The sequence below is a fragment of the Emydura macquarii genome, unplaced genomic scaffold (genome assembly GCF_026122565.2).
Source record: "Emydura macquarii macquarii isolate MOO-44397 ecotype Brisbane River unplaced genomic scaffold, CSIRO-AGI_Emac_v2 contig_3062, whole genome shotgun sequence".
NCBI classification, from domain to species: Eukaryota; Metazoa; Chordata; order Testudines; family Chelidae; genus Emydura; species Emydura macquarii.
The window spans coordinates 3,693,584-3,716,152 of record NW_027133199.1 but is presented as its reverse complement, the minus strand read 5'-3'; the positions used below and the strand labels follow the sequence as shown (position 1 = coordinate 3,716,152).

The 22,569-nt window shown below is 41.0% G+C and overlaps 1 protein-coding gene across 9 annotated transcripts in view; it reads right to left on the bottom strand.

The window, feature by feature from the left end:
• PROM1 (prominin 1) overlaps positions 1-19,804 on the bottom strand; it is a 72,429-nt gene extending 52,625 nt beyond the window's left edge. For all 9 annotated transcript variants that reach the window (XM_067530300.1, XM_067530301.1, XM_067530306.1 and 6 more), the window contains exons 1-2: positions 19,696-19,804; positions 10,177-10,603 (exon numbers count right to left, since the gene is read on the bottom strand). In XM_067530300.1, coding sequence (XP_067386401.1) covers positions 10,177-10,396 — 220 coding nt within the window. In that variant the 5' untranslated portion in view covers positions 10,397-10,603; positions 19,696-19,804. The remainder of the gene's footprint in view (positions 1-10,176; positions 10,604-19,695) is intronic.
• Positions 19,805-22,569: the final 2,765 nt, after the last annotated feature.

Below are 22,569 nucleotides of genomic sequence, written 5' to 3'. Positions count from 1 at the left end.
AAGAGCATAGTGATTATTCTTGCCTGTCACAGAGAATGCACAGATTTTAGAAAGTTATGTCCATATTTTGTGTCAGCGATTTTTCCCACACTTAACCTATTTAATGAAATGAGGATTTTGGTACGAATATTGCAACATTTTCTGACTTGGATCCGAACAGCTAAAAGGACTGTCTAAATTATAGTCTTTCACCCCTACATCCAATTTTAAAATCGGAAAGCAAATCCTATTGAATAAAATAGAAAGGAGCATAAACTCTGGCAAGTCAAGTATAATTAGGCAGGCCAAAAAAGATTTTGATGAGCAACTATTAAAAGACACAAAAACTAATAGCAGAATTTTATTTAAGTATATTAGAAGCAGGAAGCCGGCCAAAAAACCTGGGGGCCTTTGGATGATCAAGGTGCTAGAGGAGCACTCCAGGAACATGAGGCCATTCTGGAGAAGCTAAATGAATTTCTTGCATTGGTCTTCACTGCAGAGGATATTAGGGAGATTCCCACACCTGAGCCATTCTTCTTAACTGACAAATCTGAGGTGTCAATAAAAGAAGTTTAGAACAAAATGAGAGACTGAACAGTAATAAATCACCAGCACCAAACTCACCCAAGAGTTCTGAAGGAACCCAAATATGAAATTGCAGAACTACTAACTATGGTATGGTGGCCTCTGCACCAAATGACGGAAAATAGCTAATGTTACACTGATTTTAAAGAAGGCTCCAGAGGAGACTCTGGTAATTACAGATCAGTAAGCCTAACATGAGTACAAGGCAAATTGGTTGAAACTATAGTAAAGAACAGAATAATCAGACATATAGATAAATATGATCTGTAGGGGAAAGAGTCAAAATGGCTTTTGTAAAGGGAAATCATGCCTCACCAATCTATTAGAATTCTTTCAGGGGGTCATCAAATGTGAACAAAAATGATTTAGTGGATATAGAGTACTTAGACTTCCAGAAAGCCTCTGACAAGGCCCCACATCAAAGGCTCTTAAGCAAAATATGCAGTCATGGAATAAGAGGGAAGGTCCTCTCATGGATCAGTAACTGGTTAAAAGATAGGAAACAAAGAGTAGGAGTAAGTGGAGTATTCAGAATGGAGAGAAGTAAATAATGGGTGCCCCTGAGGATCTGAACTGGGACCAGTGCTGTTCAACATATTCATAAATGACCTGGAAAAAGGGGTAAACGTGGAGGTGGCAAAATTTACAGACAATACACAATTATTCAGGATAATTAAATCCAAAGCAGACTGTGAAGAGTTACAAAGGGATCTCACAATACTAGGTGACTAGACAAACAAAATGGCAGATGAAATTCAGCGTTGATAAATGCAAAGTAATGCACATTAAAAAACAATCTCAGTTGTACATACAAAACGATGGGGTCTAATTTAGCAGTTACTAGATAAGAAAGAGGTCTTGGCCTCATCATGAACAGTTCTATGAAAACATCTGGTCAATATGCAGCGAGACAAAAAAGCTAACAATGTACGGAACCATTTGGAAAGGGATAGATAACAGAAAATATCTTAATGTCGCTATATAAAGCCATGGTATGCCCACACCTTAAATACTGAGTGCAATTCTGTTCATAACCATCTCAGAAAAGATATAATTAGAATTGGAAAAGGTACAGAGACTGGCAACAAAAATGATGAGGGGAATGAAACAGCTTCCATGTGAGGGGAGATGAAAAAGACTGGAACTGTTCAGCTTGGAAAAAGAGGAAACTGAGGCGCGATATAGGATACAGGTCTATAATATCATGAATGGTGTGGAGAAAGTGTTATTTACCCCTTCACATAACATGAACTGGGGAGTCACCCAAAATTAATAGGTGGCAGGTTTAAAACTAACATAAAGGAAGTACTTCCTCACACAATGCTCAGTCAACCTGTGGAACTCATTGCCAGGGGATGCTGCAAAAGGCCAAAAGTATAATTGGGTTCAATAAAGAATTAGGTATGTACAGGGAGGATAGGTCCATCACTGGCTATTAAACAAGATGGTCAGGGATGTAACCCCATATTCTGGATATTCCTAAACCTCCCATTGGCAGAAGCTCAGATCAGACGAAAGGGAATAATCACTCGATAATTGCTCTGTTCTATTCTTGGAAGCATCTGGCATTGGCCACTGTCAGAAGACAGGATACTGGGCTAAATGTACTATTGTCTAACCAAATATGGCCATTCTTATGTTCAGTATTACAAATATATCCCACATCAACAGGAACTAAAAAGTTGTCATCTCACAGCCATTTGGTGGCCTGTGAGAGACGGTCACAATCCAGTTCCAGAATGGATTACATTCTTATTAGTCACTTCTGCCTTTGACTGAACTTAAAGAGAAATTTAGAAATATTTATCATGTGTCAGACACCTATATAGTAAACACTATCCTCATATTATATGATGGATGAGGAAAAGCGAGGCTTAGAGGAAAGTAAGTGACTTGCTTGAGATCATGCAGCAAAGTCAATGAAATAACTAAGATAAGACCAATACACTTTACACCACAGTGTTTCATAGACCAATCACTGTCTAACCCCTTTTTTAGTGTGTCCACCAGTATAGTGGGCTAATGATACTTCAGCTACATATGGCGGTGAACATCTTAACTTTTTAAAATTCTTGTATTTTGCCTGTGATAAACATTATAAAGTTATACCTCATAGATATTTCAGTAACTGGCATATATATATTTCTTGCTAAAAATCTAAATATTCTCTGAAGAGCTCTATATTTTGGGGAACAAAAATTAGTATTTTTTTTAAAGTTCATATAGGGATACAAAAGGCTACCACAGATTCAGAACAACATATTTTATCTGAGACAGAAGCACAAGCCAATGTCCATATTTAATTTATACTCCATGCAGACAGTGAACCAGGCTGTTGGTGGAATTGCACAATATATCGCAAGCTTACCACTGCGCGCCCAGCTAGTATGAGTATAAATAGCTGTGTAGATGGTGAGGTATCACTTAGGCGAGCAGAGGAGAGTGCCCTACATGCCTGAATCCCTGAATATATACCCTACACAGCGCTCTACACAGTCTACACACAGTCCACACATCTACACTATTTTTAGCAGTGTAATGTCCTGCTGCTTCCCCACTCCCAGAGCCTTTCCTCGCCACAAAAAAAGGCAATGTGCACCCCTCCCCATCCCCAGAAAACAACAAAAACAAAATACTTGACAATCTGCTCCTCTGCCCCCCCGGCTGTTTTTTGTGCAGGTTAGGCATGCTCTTACATTACCAACCAGATCCCGCGGGCAAGACAAATGGAGGAACATCCAGTTTGAGAATCTCAGCGTTTCAGGTGAAGTAAAGTGCAGAGCAGCGTGTCAGAATTTAGGCTGTTTTGCACATGCCAACTGGCAGAAATTTGGGCACCTACAGAGTTAGGTGAAATTCTCAGTCACTATTGATATATCCACGGATTAAATGATCTGGAAAAGGGGTAAACAGGGAGGTGGCAAAAATTATAGGCAACACAAAGTTATCCAGGATAGCTAAATCCAAAACAGACTACGAAGAGCTACAAAGGAATCTCAAAAAACTGGGCGGGCTGACTGGGCAACAAAATGGCAGATGAAATTCAATGTTGCTAAGTGCAAAGCAATGCACATTGGAAAACATAACCCAACTATACACACAAAGTGAGGGGGTCTAAATTAATTGTCACCAATCAAAGAGATCTTGGAGTCATTTTGAATATTCTCTGAAAACATCTGCTCAGTGTGCAGCAGCCAAAAAAGCTAACAGAATGTTAGGAACTATTAGGAAAGGGATAGATAAGAACAGAAAATATCATAATAATGCCAACTATATAAAGCCATTGTACTGCCACATCTCGAATACTATGTACCGTTCTGGTTGCTGCATCTCACAAAAGAAAAGGTACAGAAAATGGCAACAAAAGTGATTGGGGGTATGGAACAGCTTCCACATGAGGGAAAATTTAAAAAGATTGTGATTGTTTAGCTTGGAAAAGATGACTTGGGGAGGGAGGGGGAGGGGAAATATATGATAAAGGCAGGCCCACTGATTGAAGGTAGAGAATTTCAAAGGGCCAGCTGGATGGGATATATAACCATGGGTGGTAGGTGAAGCTTCCCCTTGGAGAGGCTAGCACCCTGTCTAACCTCTTCTGCCCGCGTCCCCGCCCACACTCCACCCCAGGCCCAGGCCCTTACCCCCTTCACTCCCATGTCCTTCCTCCACCCTGCCTTGCTGCTTCCTCCTTTCCCTCCTTCTACACTCCCCCCCCTTCCCCACTCAGCTTCCGTGCCGCTGTGTTCCTCCTCCCCACTCAGCCCCCCCCTCCTCCCGCCATGGCTCACCACAATGACATTAATAGGCAGCAGGTTTAAAATGTACTTCTTCATACAACATACAGTCAACCTGTGGAACTCATTGCCAAGGGATCTTGTGAGGCCAAAGTATAAGTAGGTTCAAAAAAGAATTAGATAAGTTAACAGAGGTTAGGTCCATCAATGGCTATTATCCAAGATGGTCACGGATACAACCTCATGCTGATTGTTCCTAAGCCTCTGACCTACCTGGCTTCAAAACTGAGCTTGATATATTTATGGAGGGGATGATATGATGGGACAGCCTAGTTTGGCAATTGACTGATCTTTGACTACTGGTGGTAGATATGCCAATGGCCTGTGATGGGATGTTTGATGGAGTGGGTTCTGAGTTATTACAGATAATTCTTTCTTGGGTGTCTGGCTGGCGAGTCTTGCCCACATGCTCAGGGTTTAACTGATCACCATATCTGGGATCTGGAAGGAATTTTCCCCCAGGCAGATTGACAAAGGCTCTGGGAGTTTTTCGCCTGCCTCTGTAGCATGGGGCACGGCTCACTTGCTGGTGGATTCTCTGTACCTTGAAGTCTTTAAACCATGATTTGAGGACTTCAATAACTCAGTCATAGGTTAGAAGTTTATTACAGGAGTGGATGGGTGAGGTTCTGTGGCCTGCGTTGTGCAGGAGGTCAGACTAGATGATCATATTAGTCCCTTCTGACCTTAGAGTCTATGAGTCTGCCAGATGGTGGGACTGGACAACAGGGGATGGATCACTCAACAATTGTTCCGTTCTGTTCATTCCCTCTGTAGCATCTGGCATTGGCCACTATGGAAGACAGGATACTAGGCTAGATGGAGCACTGGACTGACTCAGTATGGCCATTCTTATGTTATGTAAAATTGCTTCCTTTGTTAAGTTAACCAGTTGCTAACAAAGAGCAACATTAAGTTAACTAGAAATGGACAACCATACCTAATCATTAGCACAAGGCAAAGAAATTAGTGTTACAGCTCTACAAAAGTCACAATTTTAATCTATTGTACTGAGTTACAATAGTTTTGTGTTAAGACTTGCAAAGAGATTCTGCTTTAATGTCTTATCTCTACCACCACATCAAATGCTTTTAGAACTCATAGGGTCGCAATTTTCAGAGTCAAACAATTCATAACATCTGCTGACTCTCCTTCCCCCTCCGCTCATCATCATTTGAGTGGGGTTTTACCTGTACTTTGTTAATTTACTTACAGTTGAGACAGCATATGTGCTATGTAGTAATAGTAAATTCTACTAATGTAGCAATTTTCATGAAAAAACTTTACAAACAAACAGTAACGAATCAATGTAACATTCTTGTGAGATACGGAAGTTTTACAGATGGGGAAAATGAGGCAAAGAGGCTATGACATTGAGCACCGCCACTTGCAACTCTCAATGAATTGAAAATCAGGGCATAACCGTCTTGACCAATGTCTCATGAATATTGAATGACAGAGCTAGCATTTGAACTCACAAATTCCTAAACCCCAATCTTGTGCTCACGCTACTAGACAATAGCTCTCAGACCGATTGACTGAATCTCAGAATTTAAGAGTGCAATATTGTACTTGGGAAACAATATTTTAATCCGCCCTCCCCATGTGAAGCAGTATGTTTAACACTGCAAACCATGTTTTGCCCAATAAATGCATACAAGTTTACTTTTATGTTTAAATTTCATTCCACACCCCAATAGCAACTGGTTGTTCTAAATGGTGCACATCTGGAAGGTAAAGATTGGAACTCATTCATCTTCCACCTTAGGACCAGAAGGTGCAGTCACCCTGTAACACACTGCCTGCACCACACTGATTAAGTACAGGGGCCATATCTATAAAGCAGAGGCCTGCGCAGATACAAAATTTGTATCTGCATCCAATCCATGATCCGCAAATGTGGATATCCACAGATATAAAGTGGATATCAGCAGATTTGCAGGACTTTAGATATAAAATTTGGATTTGCACCCATCCACAATCCACGAAATGGTGTGCAGATATCCGCATTTGCAGGGCTCTGCCTATAAGTTTGTCTTAATTTACTGGAAAACAAATGGGTGTTTCTCCTTGGCCTACTTCCCTTAATGACTTCTCATTCTTCAGCTAGAAGAGGAAAATTTCTAAACTGAATATTTGCTGTGCATATCGTATCTGCAGATGAATCCCAGATTACCATAATTTTATTGGAACTAATACCTAGTTTCCACAGGAAAAAAGACAGAAGCCACTTTAAGATATTCACGGAACCAGATGATCATGCTGACCATACCTTGTCTACAATAAGTTCACAGCTGAAGGCTTATAGAACACCACTTGATATAAACAAGCTGTTTCACTGGTACCATGTTACCACCATGGATTAACTTTGTTTCACTAATAAATGACTGTTTCATTTTTCAAAAAGTTATAAATATGAGAAGTAAAAACCCAAAGACTGTTTTTTATATCTTGTCTTAGTTGAGCGACACAATAAATTGTTTCTAATTCTCCTGGAACTGCCAACATTTATTATAATGTTAAAGTTATATTACTAACAAAGATGAGATAATAATACGTACCATTTATATAGAGCTTTTCATCAGCAGGTATCAAAGCACTTTACAAAGGAGGGCAGCATCATTATCCCAATTTTACATATGGGAATGGAGGCACAGGGAGTTGAAGTGATTTGCCCAAGGTAACCCAGTAGGCAAGTCAGGAACAGAACCCAGGTCTCTTAAGTCCCAATTCAATGCTCCATCTAGGCATTCTGCGCCTCTATGCACAGAATATTTGTGTTTCATCTGCTTAAGGAAAAACTCTGCTCTCATTTAAACCTGTGCAATTTCCAGTGAAGTCAACTGGATTTAATGGGTGGAACTGAAAACAGAGTTTATTTCTCAATATTTATACTTACTGCTGGCCTTGCAATCAAATACCAAAATGCACAATTGTTAATAAGCCTAGAAGACTAATTTCTTTCTCATCAGTGGGAACCTAATAATGTCCTTTTAAACTCAACTTAACTATCAGTGCACTGAAGAGTTGCTACAATTCCCTGAACTAATTCTGTTCGTGTCTGTAAGACTTAAGACATGCATTTTGATCAAATAAGTTATTTTCCTATTATATAAATTTATTATTTTAAAATGTTAAGATTCATGGCCATGAAACTCTCCTACTAACCAGAGTATTTATTTTTAATTATGCATTAATTTCAAAGAAACCAAGGTAACATTTAAAATTTTCAATAGTAAAAATTGAGCAAAACATTTAGAAATAGTGACTGCAACATATCTTTAAACTGCAATATGATTGCATCCACATTTTTAGGTTACCACTTGGAGCATTATTTTTATTACTTACACAAACATCATTCTGATATCTTTACTCAGACACAATTTTCTCTTGTTTTCTTCATTTACAATGAAGATCATAATTACACAAAACTTCTTAAAACTTATCTAAACTTACTGGATGCACCCACACAAGGCAATCTAGTACATCTGCACTGGCTGGCCTTGAAACATTCAGCTTTATTTGAACATTACTACAAGCAGATGAATGGTTTAGCACAGTTAAGGATATATGTATGCAATTTAAATAGTAAGGGTCACAGTCTAAAAACTGTACCTTTAAAAAAAATCCCTCTCTAGCACTAGAAAGGAAAATTAGCAGGTCATATACTACAAATGAATGAAGAGAAAGATCAAATGTGGAAGTGGGGTCCATTTCAGCAATCTCCCTGATTCTCAAACGCTATCTGAATGGCCATGTTTTTCGGACCTTTCAGTGATTGGTACCATTTATTGATTGCATTTCTCCTCCGATTCATGGCTATAAAGCAACAACACACATTGGTAAAATGAAGGTTCAGGGAAAAACTAGGCTAACACCCACATCTTACATTAAGATTTAAACTCTTCTGAAGCCTCTGCCTCGTTAGTTAGTTAAACACTGTGGAAGAGTTTGTGTAAAGGTTTATGTGCACCTAAAAATTATCTTTGTGTTTCAACTCCTGATTGAACTGAGCTGTATTCCAGTGTCAATTTTTTATAAACAGTTAAAAAGTAACCACATAATCAGTACATGAGATATGAAATAGAATAGCATATGGTAAAACAGATTATGGGATTAAACTAATTACATGATGACGACTCAAATCCATATCATCCTTCAGATCTAAATTTTGGGGTGGGGTTTGTGGGGGAGAACAAAAAGACTCCACATAATGCAAACATTAGAAGCTATGTTTTTAAAAATATCTGCTGGGAGAGGGGAAAAAAAACTACATATTAAATAAGAACAAATACTTTTAGGTATTTACTTGGTCACCATGGGCCTGACCTTGTAAACACCTACTACTGGGTGTAGAATTAACTATTATAAGTAGTCCCATAGGATTACAAAAATGGTAATACTTCCAGGCATAGGCTGTAAGTATTTACTAGCTTAGTCCCCGTAAAATTAAATTGTGTATCTGTGTTTATAGGACCTATTCCTTAGTCACAAGAATAATTTCACTGAAATCAACTGGATTATTGATATGAGAAATGGATACTTATAAGGCTTGCAGGATCCACTACAGTATTTATGTCATGTTAACTTTTAATAACTCAGAAGGGTAGTCAGAATGAAGAACTAGCCTATTCTTTAAGTTTTGGTTTGAATATTAGACTCATTCAAGTTTGTTTTGACCTCTTTCTTCCACAGCTATTGACTTGATTGTGATCTTTATATTTTTATACTGAAAGACTAGAAATTATGAATGACACCATACACTGCAGTAGCCAATTATGAAAGTTATGTCTGCTTGTATTTATACTGAGAAGTGTAGCATTTGGACTGATATACAAACTAATGTATTTCTAAATCTCAATTATTTGAATTGAAAAGGTTTCTAAGATATGATGCAGGTAGAAATCAAAACTAGTAAAAGTCTATTTTTGTGCATATCTAAAAAATGGACAAAGTAATTTGGTGACAATCCATAAGCAAAACAAAATAAAAATACTGCTCAGACTTCACTATAAAATTTCAGCCTACTGTGAATTTTTAATGCCAAGCTAATACAAATGCCATTGAAATTTTGTTTAACACCTGAACTAGATGGTGTAAATGTGGTGGAAAAAATAAACCAGCAATAGAACCAGATCCACAGCACCTAAAAATGCTGAACATGTATACTTTTCTTTTAAGAATTTATTATTTCTTTTCCAGCTTTGGGAACCAGAGTGGTGAAAATAAAAGGGAACAGAGAAATAATTCAATAAAACGAATAAAACCTTAAGTTTTTAAGGTTACAAAGCTTAAAGAAGCCACAAGTTAGATGTAGCTATATAATGCAACTGCCTTTATGACTTCAGTGCAGATGCACAGATATAGAAATGAATGGAATTTACGCCAAATTGCTAACTTAAGCATTGTCACTGACATTCCTTTTACAGAATAATCTTTAGAACAAACCTTTTAATTACATGGTAAAAAGTCAGATTCTGACAAACAGTGCAAATGGAGAATAATTAAACTTTCTATCCCATATTAAAACCTAAGGCAAAGCAGTTTATACTTTAATCTTAAGCCACTGCTTCTGAAAGACTAGAACTGGGAACAAATTTCAGTAAAATTTTATAAACAAACTCTAATACCTTAAAAATAAATTTATGAGATACAAAGAAATTTCATTGCCAGATTTCAAATAATTCATAACCCCATTGCTTGCTGGCAATGAACCCCTTCGTATCATCTACTTTTAAGTGATAATGTCACTATTTACCATGAAAATGAATGTCTTAGTAGGTCCTTAGAATAATCTATAATTTTATGTACTTACCTTGTGGAAAAGAATTTGGTTGCACTAAATAAAGGAAAGCATGGACCATTCTAAACAAAATTCCTATTGATCCAGGTTCATGGTATGCATTTGTATCATACGTCTTCGCAGGCACAAACCCAAAATCCAAAGTTCCAGGAGGTGGTTTGTGTAAAGGCTGCACCTCTGAAATAGTACTTCTACAAAGCAACAACAGCAGTAAACAAAGTTCCACAGCCATGGCTAACAGTATTCATAAAATATGAGGTAGAGATTTTTCTCCTCCAAAGTCTAGAAATCTTCAGCACATTAGCAATCTCTTCACTGGGAGTGAGATGTGTCAGCAGGAAAAAGCTGATGTCTTCAGTCTTTTGCTTAGTCTTTGGATAACGTACACTCTTCGGAACGGTGTAGACACTCTTCACAGAACTGAGTCAGTGCACCATCTCTGGCAAAGACAGAAAACAACTGTTTAATGAGTGCCCTCACTCCACAAGAATATGAAAATGTGAGATGCCTGCAATTTTATGTGGAAATAAGATACAAAAATTATTTCACTGGCAAGCTAAACAGGATAGATAGACCAATTTATTCTCAGGTGTTTGAAAAAACTGACCCATTATACACACAGTACTTGAGGAAACCACTGATTATTTTCAGTTTTGACTGATCCTTTAAAATAAAACAAATAAAGCACAGTTTTAGGACTGCAGCATAAAGAGCAAATGAAATTAAAGGAACAAATATTTACTTTAGTTATAAATTGTAACAAAAGGAGATTTATTGTATTTAGTCACAAAATAATAAGACAATGCATTTTATTAATGTTTTAACATACAGCTCAAAATGCATGTAGTCAGCCACACAAGGACTGATATACATAAGCAGATGATTAATACAAAAGGACATAACTTCTATACCCTGAGAATTCATAACCTCCCAATGTTGCAAAAAAAAATTTCACATAGGTTAGCAGTTGCATATTTATCTGTACCCCTGTGGCATTATTTTATCAACTGAGAAGCTGTAGATTACCACCCATCAAAGAAGGACTAAAACTTTCAGTTCATTTTTAGTGTCAGAAACATAGGGTCATGGGAAAACAATTTTTTTCTGACACACAAAACACTGTAGGGACCATCAAACAGGGTATGTGGACTTTAAAAATAAAATATGGATTAGAACATCAACCTCATGCATTTTCTAATACTAAAATTTAATATATTTAATTCCCTCAAACATAAAATACCCTCCCCAAAACAACCCTCCACATATTTAGTATTACATATACTCCATTCAACATAGCAAATAATGTGATGTAAGTTACTCTTCACTTACAATTTATAACCAAAAGGAAGCTAAATCATATCACTGATGCAGAATGTTCTAGATTCAAGAAACACCTCAGCCAACTACTGAAAAATCTGCTCATCACAGGTAGATAGGAAGCTTTCCCTGTAAAGCATGAATGGGTCTCATCCATGAATCTCTACTAACTAGTTTAAGGCTCTCCGCACAGTTCTGCCCTTGGGTCCCGTTCTCTTCTCCCTCTGAAAGTTCTCTCTGGGTAATCTCATCCACAAACACAAATTCAACCACCATGTGTATGCTGACATTCACAGATCTCTCTCTCTACTACAGATCTGTCTCGGTCTGTCCAAACTAAAAGCTTGACCTGTCTCCTTGACCTCTCATGGATGTCTGCCAGCTCAAGCTCAACATGGCTAAAACAGAGTTCTTAATCTCCTCAACCCCCAAATCCTCCCTGCTACTCCTTCCTTGTTCACTGTGGAAAACACCACCAACCCTACCCGTCACTCAGGCCTGAAACCTGGGTGTCATCTTCAATTCAGACCGCTCTCTGGGTCCTCACCTACGCTCTCATCATCTCAATTACTCCAACATCCTTTTCTCCAGCCTTGACAAATGGAACCATCGTCCACTGATGTCCATTCAGAGTGCTGCTGCTCATTTTCCTGGCCCATTGCTTTGACCACATCACCCCTCTCTCTGCATCCCAACGCTGGCTCCCCTCTTTCCATCATTTCAAACATCATCTCTTTGTCTTATCATCGTGATCTATGCCCACCATACTTATTGCTCATTCAGCACTGAAAAGTTGACTCCCATCTCCAATCAGCCCATGGTGTCAGCCTCAAACACGCACTTGCTAAATTTTCAAACAAGCACCTTCGTGCTCTCCATGTTGCCCCTTACGCTTGAGTAACTCTCCATAAACATTTACAAAACTAACTCATTATCCTTCTTCAGAACTCTTTTTGAAGTCTCTTCTGCTGTGAGGCTTATAAAAAACAGGACAACAGTTAGGACGCTGAGACCACTGCCTACCGTGCTGGCGCATACGGTCTCATTATTTCCTTTAACTCCCAGTATGTCGGTATCACCTGTTGTCTCTGGTCTTATACCTAGATTGTTCCTATCTCCAAAAGTTTACAGTCTTTCTGTTCTGTGTTTGTACAGCGCCTAACACAATAGGGTGCTGGAGCATGATGGTGGCTCTTCAGCACTACAATAATTCAAATAATATAACAACATGAACCAATGCAATGCAGTCAATGATTTTGCAGGTGGTTTAGCTTGTCAAAACAAAGTGAAATTAGCAAGACTCTGGTCACTTTTACATCTTTTATTAAGAAACCTGACAGCAGTAGTTCAAATACAAGGGTCATGTCAATTTCATTGCTGCTGCTGAGGAAGTCTATAAGCAAAAAGCCAATGCTATTCATTTAAAATGAAACACATGAGCTTGCCTGCATCATTGAGACCTAGACAGGCAACTCTGCCACCTCAGACCTGGCCCAGTTGTCCTGTACTGCCTATTTAGTACAACATAAATAGAAACAAACAAAACAAAAACAAAGAAAGATGGGGAGTTCTGTTCTCCTCTTGCTTCAGATGCCAAAAATGCAATCTTTCTAAAATGCTAAATGATTCAAGAGCATCCAATGCAAATTCAAGGACAGGACAGACCCAGGACTCTTTCAACTAAAATGCTACTGGAGTCTCCTAGATTCCTTGCCCTTCAGAACATCAGTACACATACAGAGGACACCTCTAACACGGTAGTGATCTATTGTCATGTATGGTAACCATTAATTTATTCTGAATTGGATCTGGATCCGTATACTGGACTGACCTTTGGCCTATGAGTGGAAATCAGGAAAATAAGCTTACTATTTTCCTGGTCCAACTATACTTTCTCCCAGCAGAGATCATGACTTTCCCCACACAACAGGTGAACCACCCAGACTGGTTCATCCTTGATTGGTTATGAATCTGGTGAGCTTCTAGAATGCCCGAAGAGAAAAGAGCCATCCACCTGAAGGACCAAGGGTAAATACAAACAATACACATGCCTTAGCACCAAACAACCACTGCCCCCCAGATCTCCATGGTGCACCAAAGTCTGATGAAGCATGAAGGCAGAAAACTGCAATATTTGTAGTGATGGGTTCTCTTACTGGAGTACACCACAGCTATGGAGAAATCTAAGAACCTTTTCCCATCTTCCACAGCCCCTGCTAAACTACACACAGCAGAAGTGTTCTAAGCAGAAATCCAGTTTATGAACATGGATTACACCAGCCACGTCACAAACCCACTATTAATTGAGCAAAGGACTATAAGCCTGCTTTGTTCAAAATATCAGTCGAACACTAGAGGAGCTCTCTGAGACAGAAGAATCCAAAACCAGAGCCATGAACAAAGATTATTCCTCTCTTCCTGGTGTTCAGCTTCTTTCCTCTCGCTAACTGGCCTATCTTTGCTAGAGAAAGCTGGGAAAGAGCAACGCTAATAATATTCTAAATATCTGAATCACCTATGCCTTATTTAAAAAAGGTGGTCTTTCCAACTATCCTGAAACAGGATACTCAATGTAGTAGTCTAAAAGCTACACATATAAAATCAAATATTTGAATGTTTTCAAAGCAATAATTGATTGTTGCAAAGCATCTAGGCTATGAACCAAATATAGATATAGAAGCCCAATGGACATCTTATATTTCCCCTCTCCCCCCCAATTTGTTTACTTCATTCTTCAAGATTTTCTTCATCATGAATTGCTATCTTATCCCTTTATACATTTCCCTATGATTAAATGCAACAAGCAGCAAACATTGTAAATAGCTTAGAATGCCTCTAATTATGGAATGGTAACAACATAGTAGTTAAGGTTGGGTTCTATTTAACACTTAAAGCAGGAGTTCAACCTCTTTGTTTTGTACGACAACAAAATTTGGTGTAGATGTACAATTTTTTAACACAACCTGTGAGTGAAATTTGAATTTTCTGATAATTTTCAAGTAAATCTATTATTTAGTTTCTGAGTTTTAATCAGTTAGGGTCTGAGCCAATGCTTACTGAAGTCAGTGGAAAGGTTCCAATTGACTTCAATGGGTGATAAATTGAGCCCTTAATTCCCAAACCTGAGTATATGCAGTTTCACAAAATTGTGCAGATAGGAGTAAAGCACTAGAAAGGTGCCTTCTTGATGAAGGACTATTACCAGTGTGACTCTGATGAAAATATTAAGTCATACGCTAACAACACTGAAAGATGATTAGGCTTAACAGAAGAATTCTGCTGAAAATGCAAAATCCAATCCTACATTTCAGCACTCTAATGGCACTCTGCTATCAGGACATGAACATAAATGTCCTTTAATTCTACAGATGCCAATGAAATCCCCAGAGGCTATCATTATAAACATAAATATAGCAACCATAGTTTAGAAATAAAATAGCTTTCGCTCCCTTGGTCTCTTGGGAATCAAAAAGGCATGCCTCCAGAATCCTTACTGGGGTCTCTAGCCTTCCTCTGACTGTCAGTATTACTTGCCATGCTATTGCTGAGAACAGAGTGTAAATTCTCCTCTGGATCAGTGCTCTGTAAAGCCCTAGAAAATTATGAGTGCTATATCAATAATAAAAAATCAGGAGCTTACATAAATGTTACCAATCCTATGACCCAAAAAGCCAATGTGCATGCGAGTCGGAATTCAATTCACTGAATGACAGCTCCCCTACTCAAATCACAAGGGACTCTGGGCTATGAATGGGATCCTTCTATTTTCCTTATCTTGCTTTGCAAAAGAAAACTTGTTGGAAGTTTGTTGCCAGCTAATGATGCTACCGTAGTTTGACAGCATTGGAAAAAAAGAAACCTATCCACAGAATATGTAACCAATAAACATACTACCAAACTTCAAGGCAAAGATGCAAGAGCGACACAAAATGTTACAAACATTTCTATGACACTCACCACCACAGCATGAGAACTTCATATCATTGGAAACAAAATGCACATTAGGCTCCACTCTTGCAGCTTGTGAGCTACATTTGTTGCCAATACACAATCAGTATAAATGGGGGGAGGGACAGAGGGGAAACAGAGCTGTATAAGATTTCAAAAGGTTTTTATTAATTCACAAGCTACCAGATATTCATTTTAATGTCATGGTTTTTCATGAAAACCCTAAGTTCAGCTACATAAAAAGGAATATAACTGAATGGAATAGTTTAGTTTATTTCTCGTTGTAAATTGCGAGCTTTCATCTTTAAAAATATTACATTATGGCTTTTTTTCCCCCCTTAACCCATTTTCATACTTTTCTAAGGGCACATCTACGCTAGAAACATAAGTCAGCCTATGTTAGGTCAACTTACAGCCATTGCAGTCATTACTGCAGTGGTTCATATCCATACTATCCTCCTTCTACGGTGGTGCACATTCTTACATGGATCACTTCCACTGACTTAAGAGGGGCAGCATGGCGGGGAGGGGGCCCTACACACAGCTCCCTGCCAGGAGCCCGCCCTGCCCCCCAGCACTTGGCTCCCTGCCGCTGGGAGGCCAGTGTCCCCCCACATCCTGGGGCTCTCGACTCCCTGCTCCCCACTGCACCTCTCCCCTTCCACACAGGGCCCTCGGCTCCCACTGCAGCTGGGAGCTCTGCACCCAGAATCTGGGTGGCTTCCAGGAGCCTCAGTGCAGCTGCCGGGCTCCCTGCAGGGATCCGGGAACCTCCCTGCTTCACCACCAGGCTGTGCTCACTTGGCTCCCTGTTCCCTGCAGGGAGCCCAGGAGCTGCCTGGACTCTGGGTAACCTGGCTGTGGCGGGAGCCACGAGCTGGTGGGGGGGGGGGCGGTAAGGGGCAGTTGGGCTCCCGGCAGCGGAGAATGGGGAGCCTCCGTTAGCACAGGGAGCCTCCGGTTAGCAGCCTAGCTCGGAGCAGGGCGTAGGGAGCCAGGGGCAGCAAGGCTCTAGCTGGAAATCCCCCATCCAACTCAGCGACAGCCCAGCTTTCTCATGACAGCAAACAGCTGATGAAAGTAATACATTGTCTACATGGACACAGCGTCGCCCTAACTAGACCGACATAACCCTGCACCTCTTGTGGAAGTGGAGTTATGTCGTCAGTGTATGAGGGCCCTTACATCAGAGGGAGCAAGGCTGTAGTGTGCACACTAACATAGTAAGCTGCCTTATGTTAACCTAACTCTGTGGTGTAGACCAAGCCTCAGTCTCTTCATTTGTAACAAGGGGATACCTGCCTATCAGGATTGTCAAAACTTAACTAATGTTGTAAGGTGACTTGATGTAATGTGTTATATACATGGAGTTACTATTATAGCATACTTGATACCAAAGTTCTACAGAATGAACCAGGATTGGGTGTAGTGACTTCCGTACATAGGCTTGGTCTACATGGAGAGCTGGGAGTCTCAGGGCAGCTGCCGGGCTCCCTCTGCAGAGCGGGGAGCCTTGAGATAGTATTAGCTACCACCACAAGAAGGAGAGTAGTGTGGACATGAACCATCGCAGTAATTACTGCAGTGGTTGTAAGTTGACCTATTATAGATCAAATCTACGTTTCTAGTGTAGACATGCCCCAAGGCGTAGAGTGGTTAAGTAACTGTTCTAAGGTCATACAGAGACTCAGTTTCAGAGCCAGAAATAGCACACAGGTTCTCCAACTCCTTGTTCTCTATTTTAACACCTACACTGCATTTCTTCCCTTTAACGCTGCAATCCATGCAAACATAATAATGCAATCCAGTGATATGACTGCAGTTCTGTGCACTGAGATTCAGCCAACCAGGAACCAGACTGCTAAAGCAGAATGAGGGAGCCCTATGGCAATGAACAATGAAGGGAGGGCAGAAGAAGGGGTATTTGCCCATGTTTGGCACAGATCAAGGACTCTGCTGTACTTTTTTTTTAAATTAACCATTTGAAAAGTGGGTCTATAATTCCCGCTCAAGATTCCAGTGACCCCAAACACCACAAGAGCAATGCGAATTACGAAGTCACAGTCACACAACTGATAGTTATTTGTACTGTATTACAGCTTTTGAATCCACACGCAAAAAATTATAACTCTTCACAATCAAAATGCATAAAATGATAAGCCAGGCTAGCCACTGGCAAGTCACAAAAGATGCAGTGTTCAGTTACAAAACCTCTCCTAGGCCTGTGATTTAATGACTGCAACTTGTTGCTGTAGGAGTATGCGAACCTTGTAAACATCAGGGCTTGAGTCACAGCAGCTGGATAGGCAGAACACAGGATGCCATTTTCTGGTTCGGTCTCAAAAAGAAATGATTTAAAAAGGAAGATTAAAAAATTGGGTTGTGTTCCAGTGAAATGCAGAAAAATCCCTCGTAAGGTGACAATTTTAACAACTAACTTAAAATTAATTCCAGGGGAGGCAGTTTCCATTCCCAAGGTCAAAAGACTTGGCAACAAGTCTCATTTTTAGCCAGTTGACCAAATGTTTAGCTTATAGCTTCATTAAGTGGAACAGAGAAAAATCTGTTTGGGCTGATAATATTTATAAAGCATGCCCTATAAGGACACTGTACAGAAATAATAAAAGATTATAAAACCATTAAATACTATGAAGCTATCCCATAAAAAAAGATTTCTGAGAGTTCAGAACTGGTGGGGTGTGATGGAAAGGTTCTACTGCAGAGGAAAATGGATTGTTGTGAATAATTGCATACATAATATCTCATAAATGGGACAAGACCCTCCCCCCTTCTTTCCAATTATATTTGAACAGTTGGGATTTTCTTTTCTCCTGATATGCAGTTTAATTCTTAATCCTAAAACTTAGATAGTATGATTTGTGCTAAACTCTGCTTTGGTTGGAGTTACAGAACTGATGTTATGGCATCTTTCTTAATTTCTCTCCCGGGTATGATACATGGAAAGAAACAGTGCTCATATTTACTACAACTCCTCTCTCACCCCCCACCTTCCCCACAAACCCAAAACAAACACACACTTCATGATTGAATTCACCCTGCTGGTACCAGAATGTAATCAATCATTCATGACCTTCCAATACAATTTGTCCTGAAGTACACTGACTAGTGGTCAGTATCTCATAAGCTAACAACTCTTCACACTCAAGTTAGAGCACAATACATTTTGGCAACATATACAAAGCCATGAGGTGTGCATGGCTGGGTCTCTGCTTCAACCCGCACATACAGATCAGGTCTTTACTCCACTTCCTGTAGAAGAGGCAGAGCCAATGACCCCAACATATGCTACAAACCCTTCCCTTCTCAGCAAAATTCAGACAAATACAGCAGCATTAGGGTGTCAAAGAATCAGCATCATTCACTGCAGAGAATATATGGTTCCACCACAATACTTTCTATAAGGGGAAGGATGTCTCCTTCCATCACACACACACACACCTCACCCCTTCATAGTGTTTTCTATAGAGGGATCCTCTCTTCCCCCAATGTTTTCTATGGGGGGGATCTCTATTCCCTCCCCCCCACACACACACACGTTTTCTACAGCAGGGTCCCTTCTCCCATGGTTACTACAGGGGATCTCTTTCTCTCACACCCCCTCACTACAAATGGTGGCATGAGGCTGAGCAATTGATTAGGGCCCCAAGAAGCTCAAGGGGCTCCCGATGCAGTATTATCCCCCCCAAATACCGTTCATGTTACTGCCCGTGGACTTTTTAACAAGTGCATCCATCTATATTAGCTTGGCACATTTTTTTTGGCTTGGGGAAATAATGCAATTAGTATTTCTTTTTCAGGGGGTGGGTGAGGGATCAGCCCCCCAAATACCCCTGCTTAGGGCCCCCAAGGGGCAAACACTGCCTCTGCTACAGGGCAGTCCATGGAGGCACCTCTCCCGCACACAGCGATATTTTCTAACCTGCACCACAGTCCCTCTCCCCGCGCTTTCGATGGGGGAAGGGGGGTTGCTTCGCCCTCTCCCACCCCACGCTAATGGCTTCTACAGGGGCTTCCACACCCCGGCAATGCTTTCCTGGACCCGCCCCCCAGTGCTCTCCCGGAACAGCAGCTCTTCGCAGGGCAGGACCCAGGCACTCTGCGCAGCGGTCTCAGCGCAGCCCCCCAGCCAGCGAGGGGCTGCGCGGGACGGGGCGCGTGGCGCTGGGACCCCCGCCGTCGTCGTCTCCACCCCGGCTCCTTGCAGAGCAGCCCGCCCCGCGAGTGGCCGGCGCGGGGCACACTCACCCCGGCCGGGCGGGGACAGCCCGCCTCGCTCCTTCTCCTGCAGGCTCCAGCCGGTCCAGCAGCACCCCGGCTCAGCCTCAGCAGCTCGCGCGGCGGTGGCGAACTCTCTGCCCGCCTTCCCTCCTGGCCCCCCCTTGCAGGCCCCGCCCCCTGCCCGCCGCGCGCACCAATCAGCAGCTCCCGGCGCCCCACACCCAGCTCATCAATGATTCGGGACGAAGCCTGCGGGTGCGGGGCCAGCTGCGGGGGGGAAGGTTGAAGTTGTGCGAGAGGCTCTGCCCTGCTGGCTGGTCCGGGAGGGTGAGCCTGGGCTGGGGGGTGAAGGGGTGTCCAGGCCCGGGGCTGTGCGGAGAGGAGCTGCGTCCTTCGGATTGAAACACTGATCCTACCCCGCACCTCAAGCCTCACCTGCATCCCTTCCTTGGGGAGACAGGGTTGGGTGGGGAAATCAGGGGACCCAGCTGGCTGGCTTCCCAGCAGCAGGCAGAGCTTGGCCACTTGTTGCTTTCTGTGCAAAGTCCTGGACATGGGCTCCACCCAGCCCCACCCCCATTTGAACCCCAGATTTAGGGGCAGGTGAGCCAGGCGATCGCCTGGGGTGCTAGGCTTGGGGTGCGGTATTTGGTGTTAAGGACAACAGGGAAAATGGAATGTTTGAGGGTAAAGGCAAGAAAAGCGACCTTTTGAACTGATGGACTCAGGTTAACATTGTAAGGCTCTCACCTACTGTGAGACTATTTAAAACTGGACCACCCAGTGTTGGTGCACAGTCCAATTTCTTGATGTTAGTGTGTTTCAGTTGTTTTAAAATTAAAAAAGCTTCTATAAATTGAGAGGAAATTATTTTTTTAATTTGCTTATAGGGCATGAATAGAGATGTACTGATCCTAGAGTGAATAGTCTTGTATGACAGGGAAAGATCATCCATCAAAGTCATGAAGTGGGCTAAGAATGCAATAAAAAACAAAGTATTCAAAAGTTTAATAAATGGAGGGGGAGGTGCTGAAGATGCTCCTTGGTTGGGGTGCCATTTAGTCTAGGGCTGGGTGGCCATGGTTGAACATCCTGGTTGAACTTCAGGCCTTCTGAAACTTCAGAGCTTGGTCCAAGTTGTTCAGTTAGTTCCTGCATGAGCCTGATGGCCTCCAAACGGCTGGGATTTCTGATTCATCTTTCACAGATCATCCCTTATTTCTACAGTGATGCAAACCAAAAACCCAGGTCCAAAGACACTTCTGCATAGTGAGGAGTTCAAACTCAAAACGGAACCAAGTGTGACAGTATCCTACACATAATGGGTTGAACCAAAATCTGAACATCTGCAAAAACTGGGAAGATGGGTGTTTGTAAATTAAGTTTAATTTTGCCAGTTGAGGCCAGCCTCCCAGTTTTACCCCCTACATTGGTGATTTGTGAATGCCTTACTGCCCCTATTCTGGGATTTAAGTAAGTAGCACTTAGTGTTCTTTTGCAATCCCACAGTTATGCTTTTCCTCTAAATTACATTATTAAAAGCCACTTCTATCTTTGGCTTTTGGAACAATATCTTTTTTTATCTTTTCTGACATTGCCCTGATTTCCTAACAAGATTATACTTTCTAACTCCCAGGACTGATGTTCCTGTTTCTAAGTGGTTCCTCTGGCTTCTGAAAGAGACCAGTAATTTATCAGTAGGACAGGGAGCCAAATTAATTTCCCCAAACTTTCTATTTCCTAGATGTCAATATGCAGTAACTTCTATTCTCCAAGGACTGTATTTGTCTGTGCCTGGTCACACCGTGTCTTTTTATTTGCAGTTTGGTTTTAAGAACGTAAGAATGGCCATACTGAGTCAGACCAATGGTCCATCTAGCCCAGTATCCTGTTTTTTGACAGTAGCCAATGCAGATGCTTCAGCTGGAATGAACAGAACAGGGCAAATATCAACCAGAGCATGAGGTTGCATCTCTGATCATCCTGGCTAATAGCCATTGATGGACCTATTCTCCATTAATTTATCTAATTTTTTTTTAACCTCGTTATAGTTTGGGCCTTCACAACATCCCATGGCAATGAGTTCCACAGGTTGACTGTGCTTTGTGTGAAGAAGTACTTTCCTATGTTTGTTTTAAACCTGCTGCCTATTAATTTCATTTGGTGCCCTCTAGTTCTTGTGTTACATGAAGGGGTAAATAAAGCTGCTCCAATTGGGTTATCCCCAACTGGAATATAAAAACATAACTTGTAGGAGTCATTCTTGTGCAATTCTCACAGAGCCAGTCTCACTTTTCAGTGCTACTCAGGACCCAGTAAGAATTTGCATTGGTGAAATGAGATCAGAATGCTGCCTTAGATGTCCCTAAAAATACTGATGCAAGAGGTTATTTCCCCCTTTTGATTCTGTTTACAGACAGAAATAACAGAGAGGTGGAAAGAAACCAAGGTCACTGCTATGGCAGCTAATCTCAAAGGACAGGATCTGCAGCTGTAAATGATCCTCAGGGAAAATAAAGATGTAGCAGCTAAGTTAGAAGCATTCAAGAATGAACTAGGGAATGAGGAATTCAGATTCAATAATACATCAGCTAAAATAGGCACAAGTGATTGGGTAAAATTTGTTTCCAGATAGCAAATGCAGGTCATGAGCAGCCAAAATTTTTCTTCAAACTATCTGCTTAATTTGTTTCTTTGCCCCCATAAAATTAAAATGGAAAGGCAAAATTTCTGTGCCAGTTTGATTACCTGCATGTTACAGAGGTAAGTCACAGAGTTACAAAGATACGTAATTGCAGGGGTGCATAGGAGAGCAGTTAGAAATTTGGAAGAGATTAGGTGTATAACAGGGTGACACGAGAAGTCACATATACAAGTAAATCTAGTTCTGCTAGGTCAGAA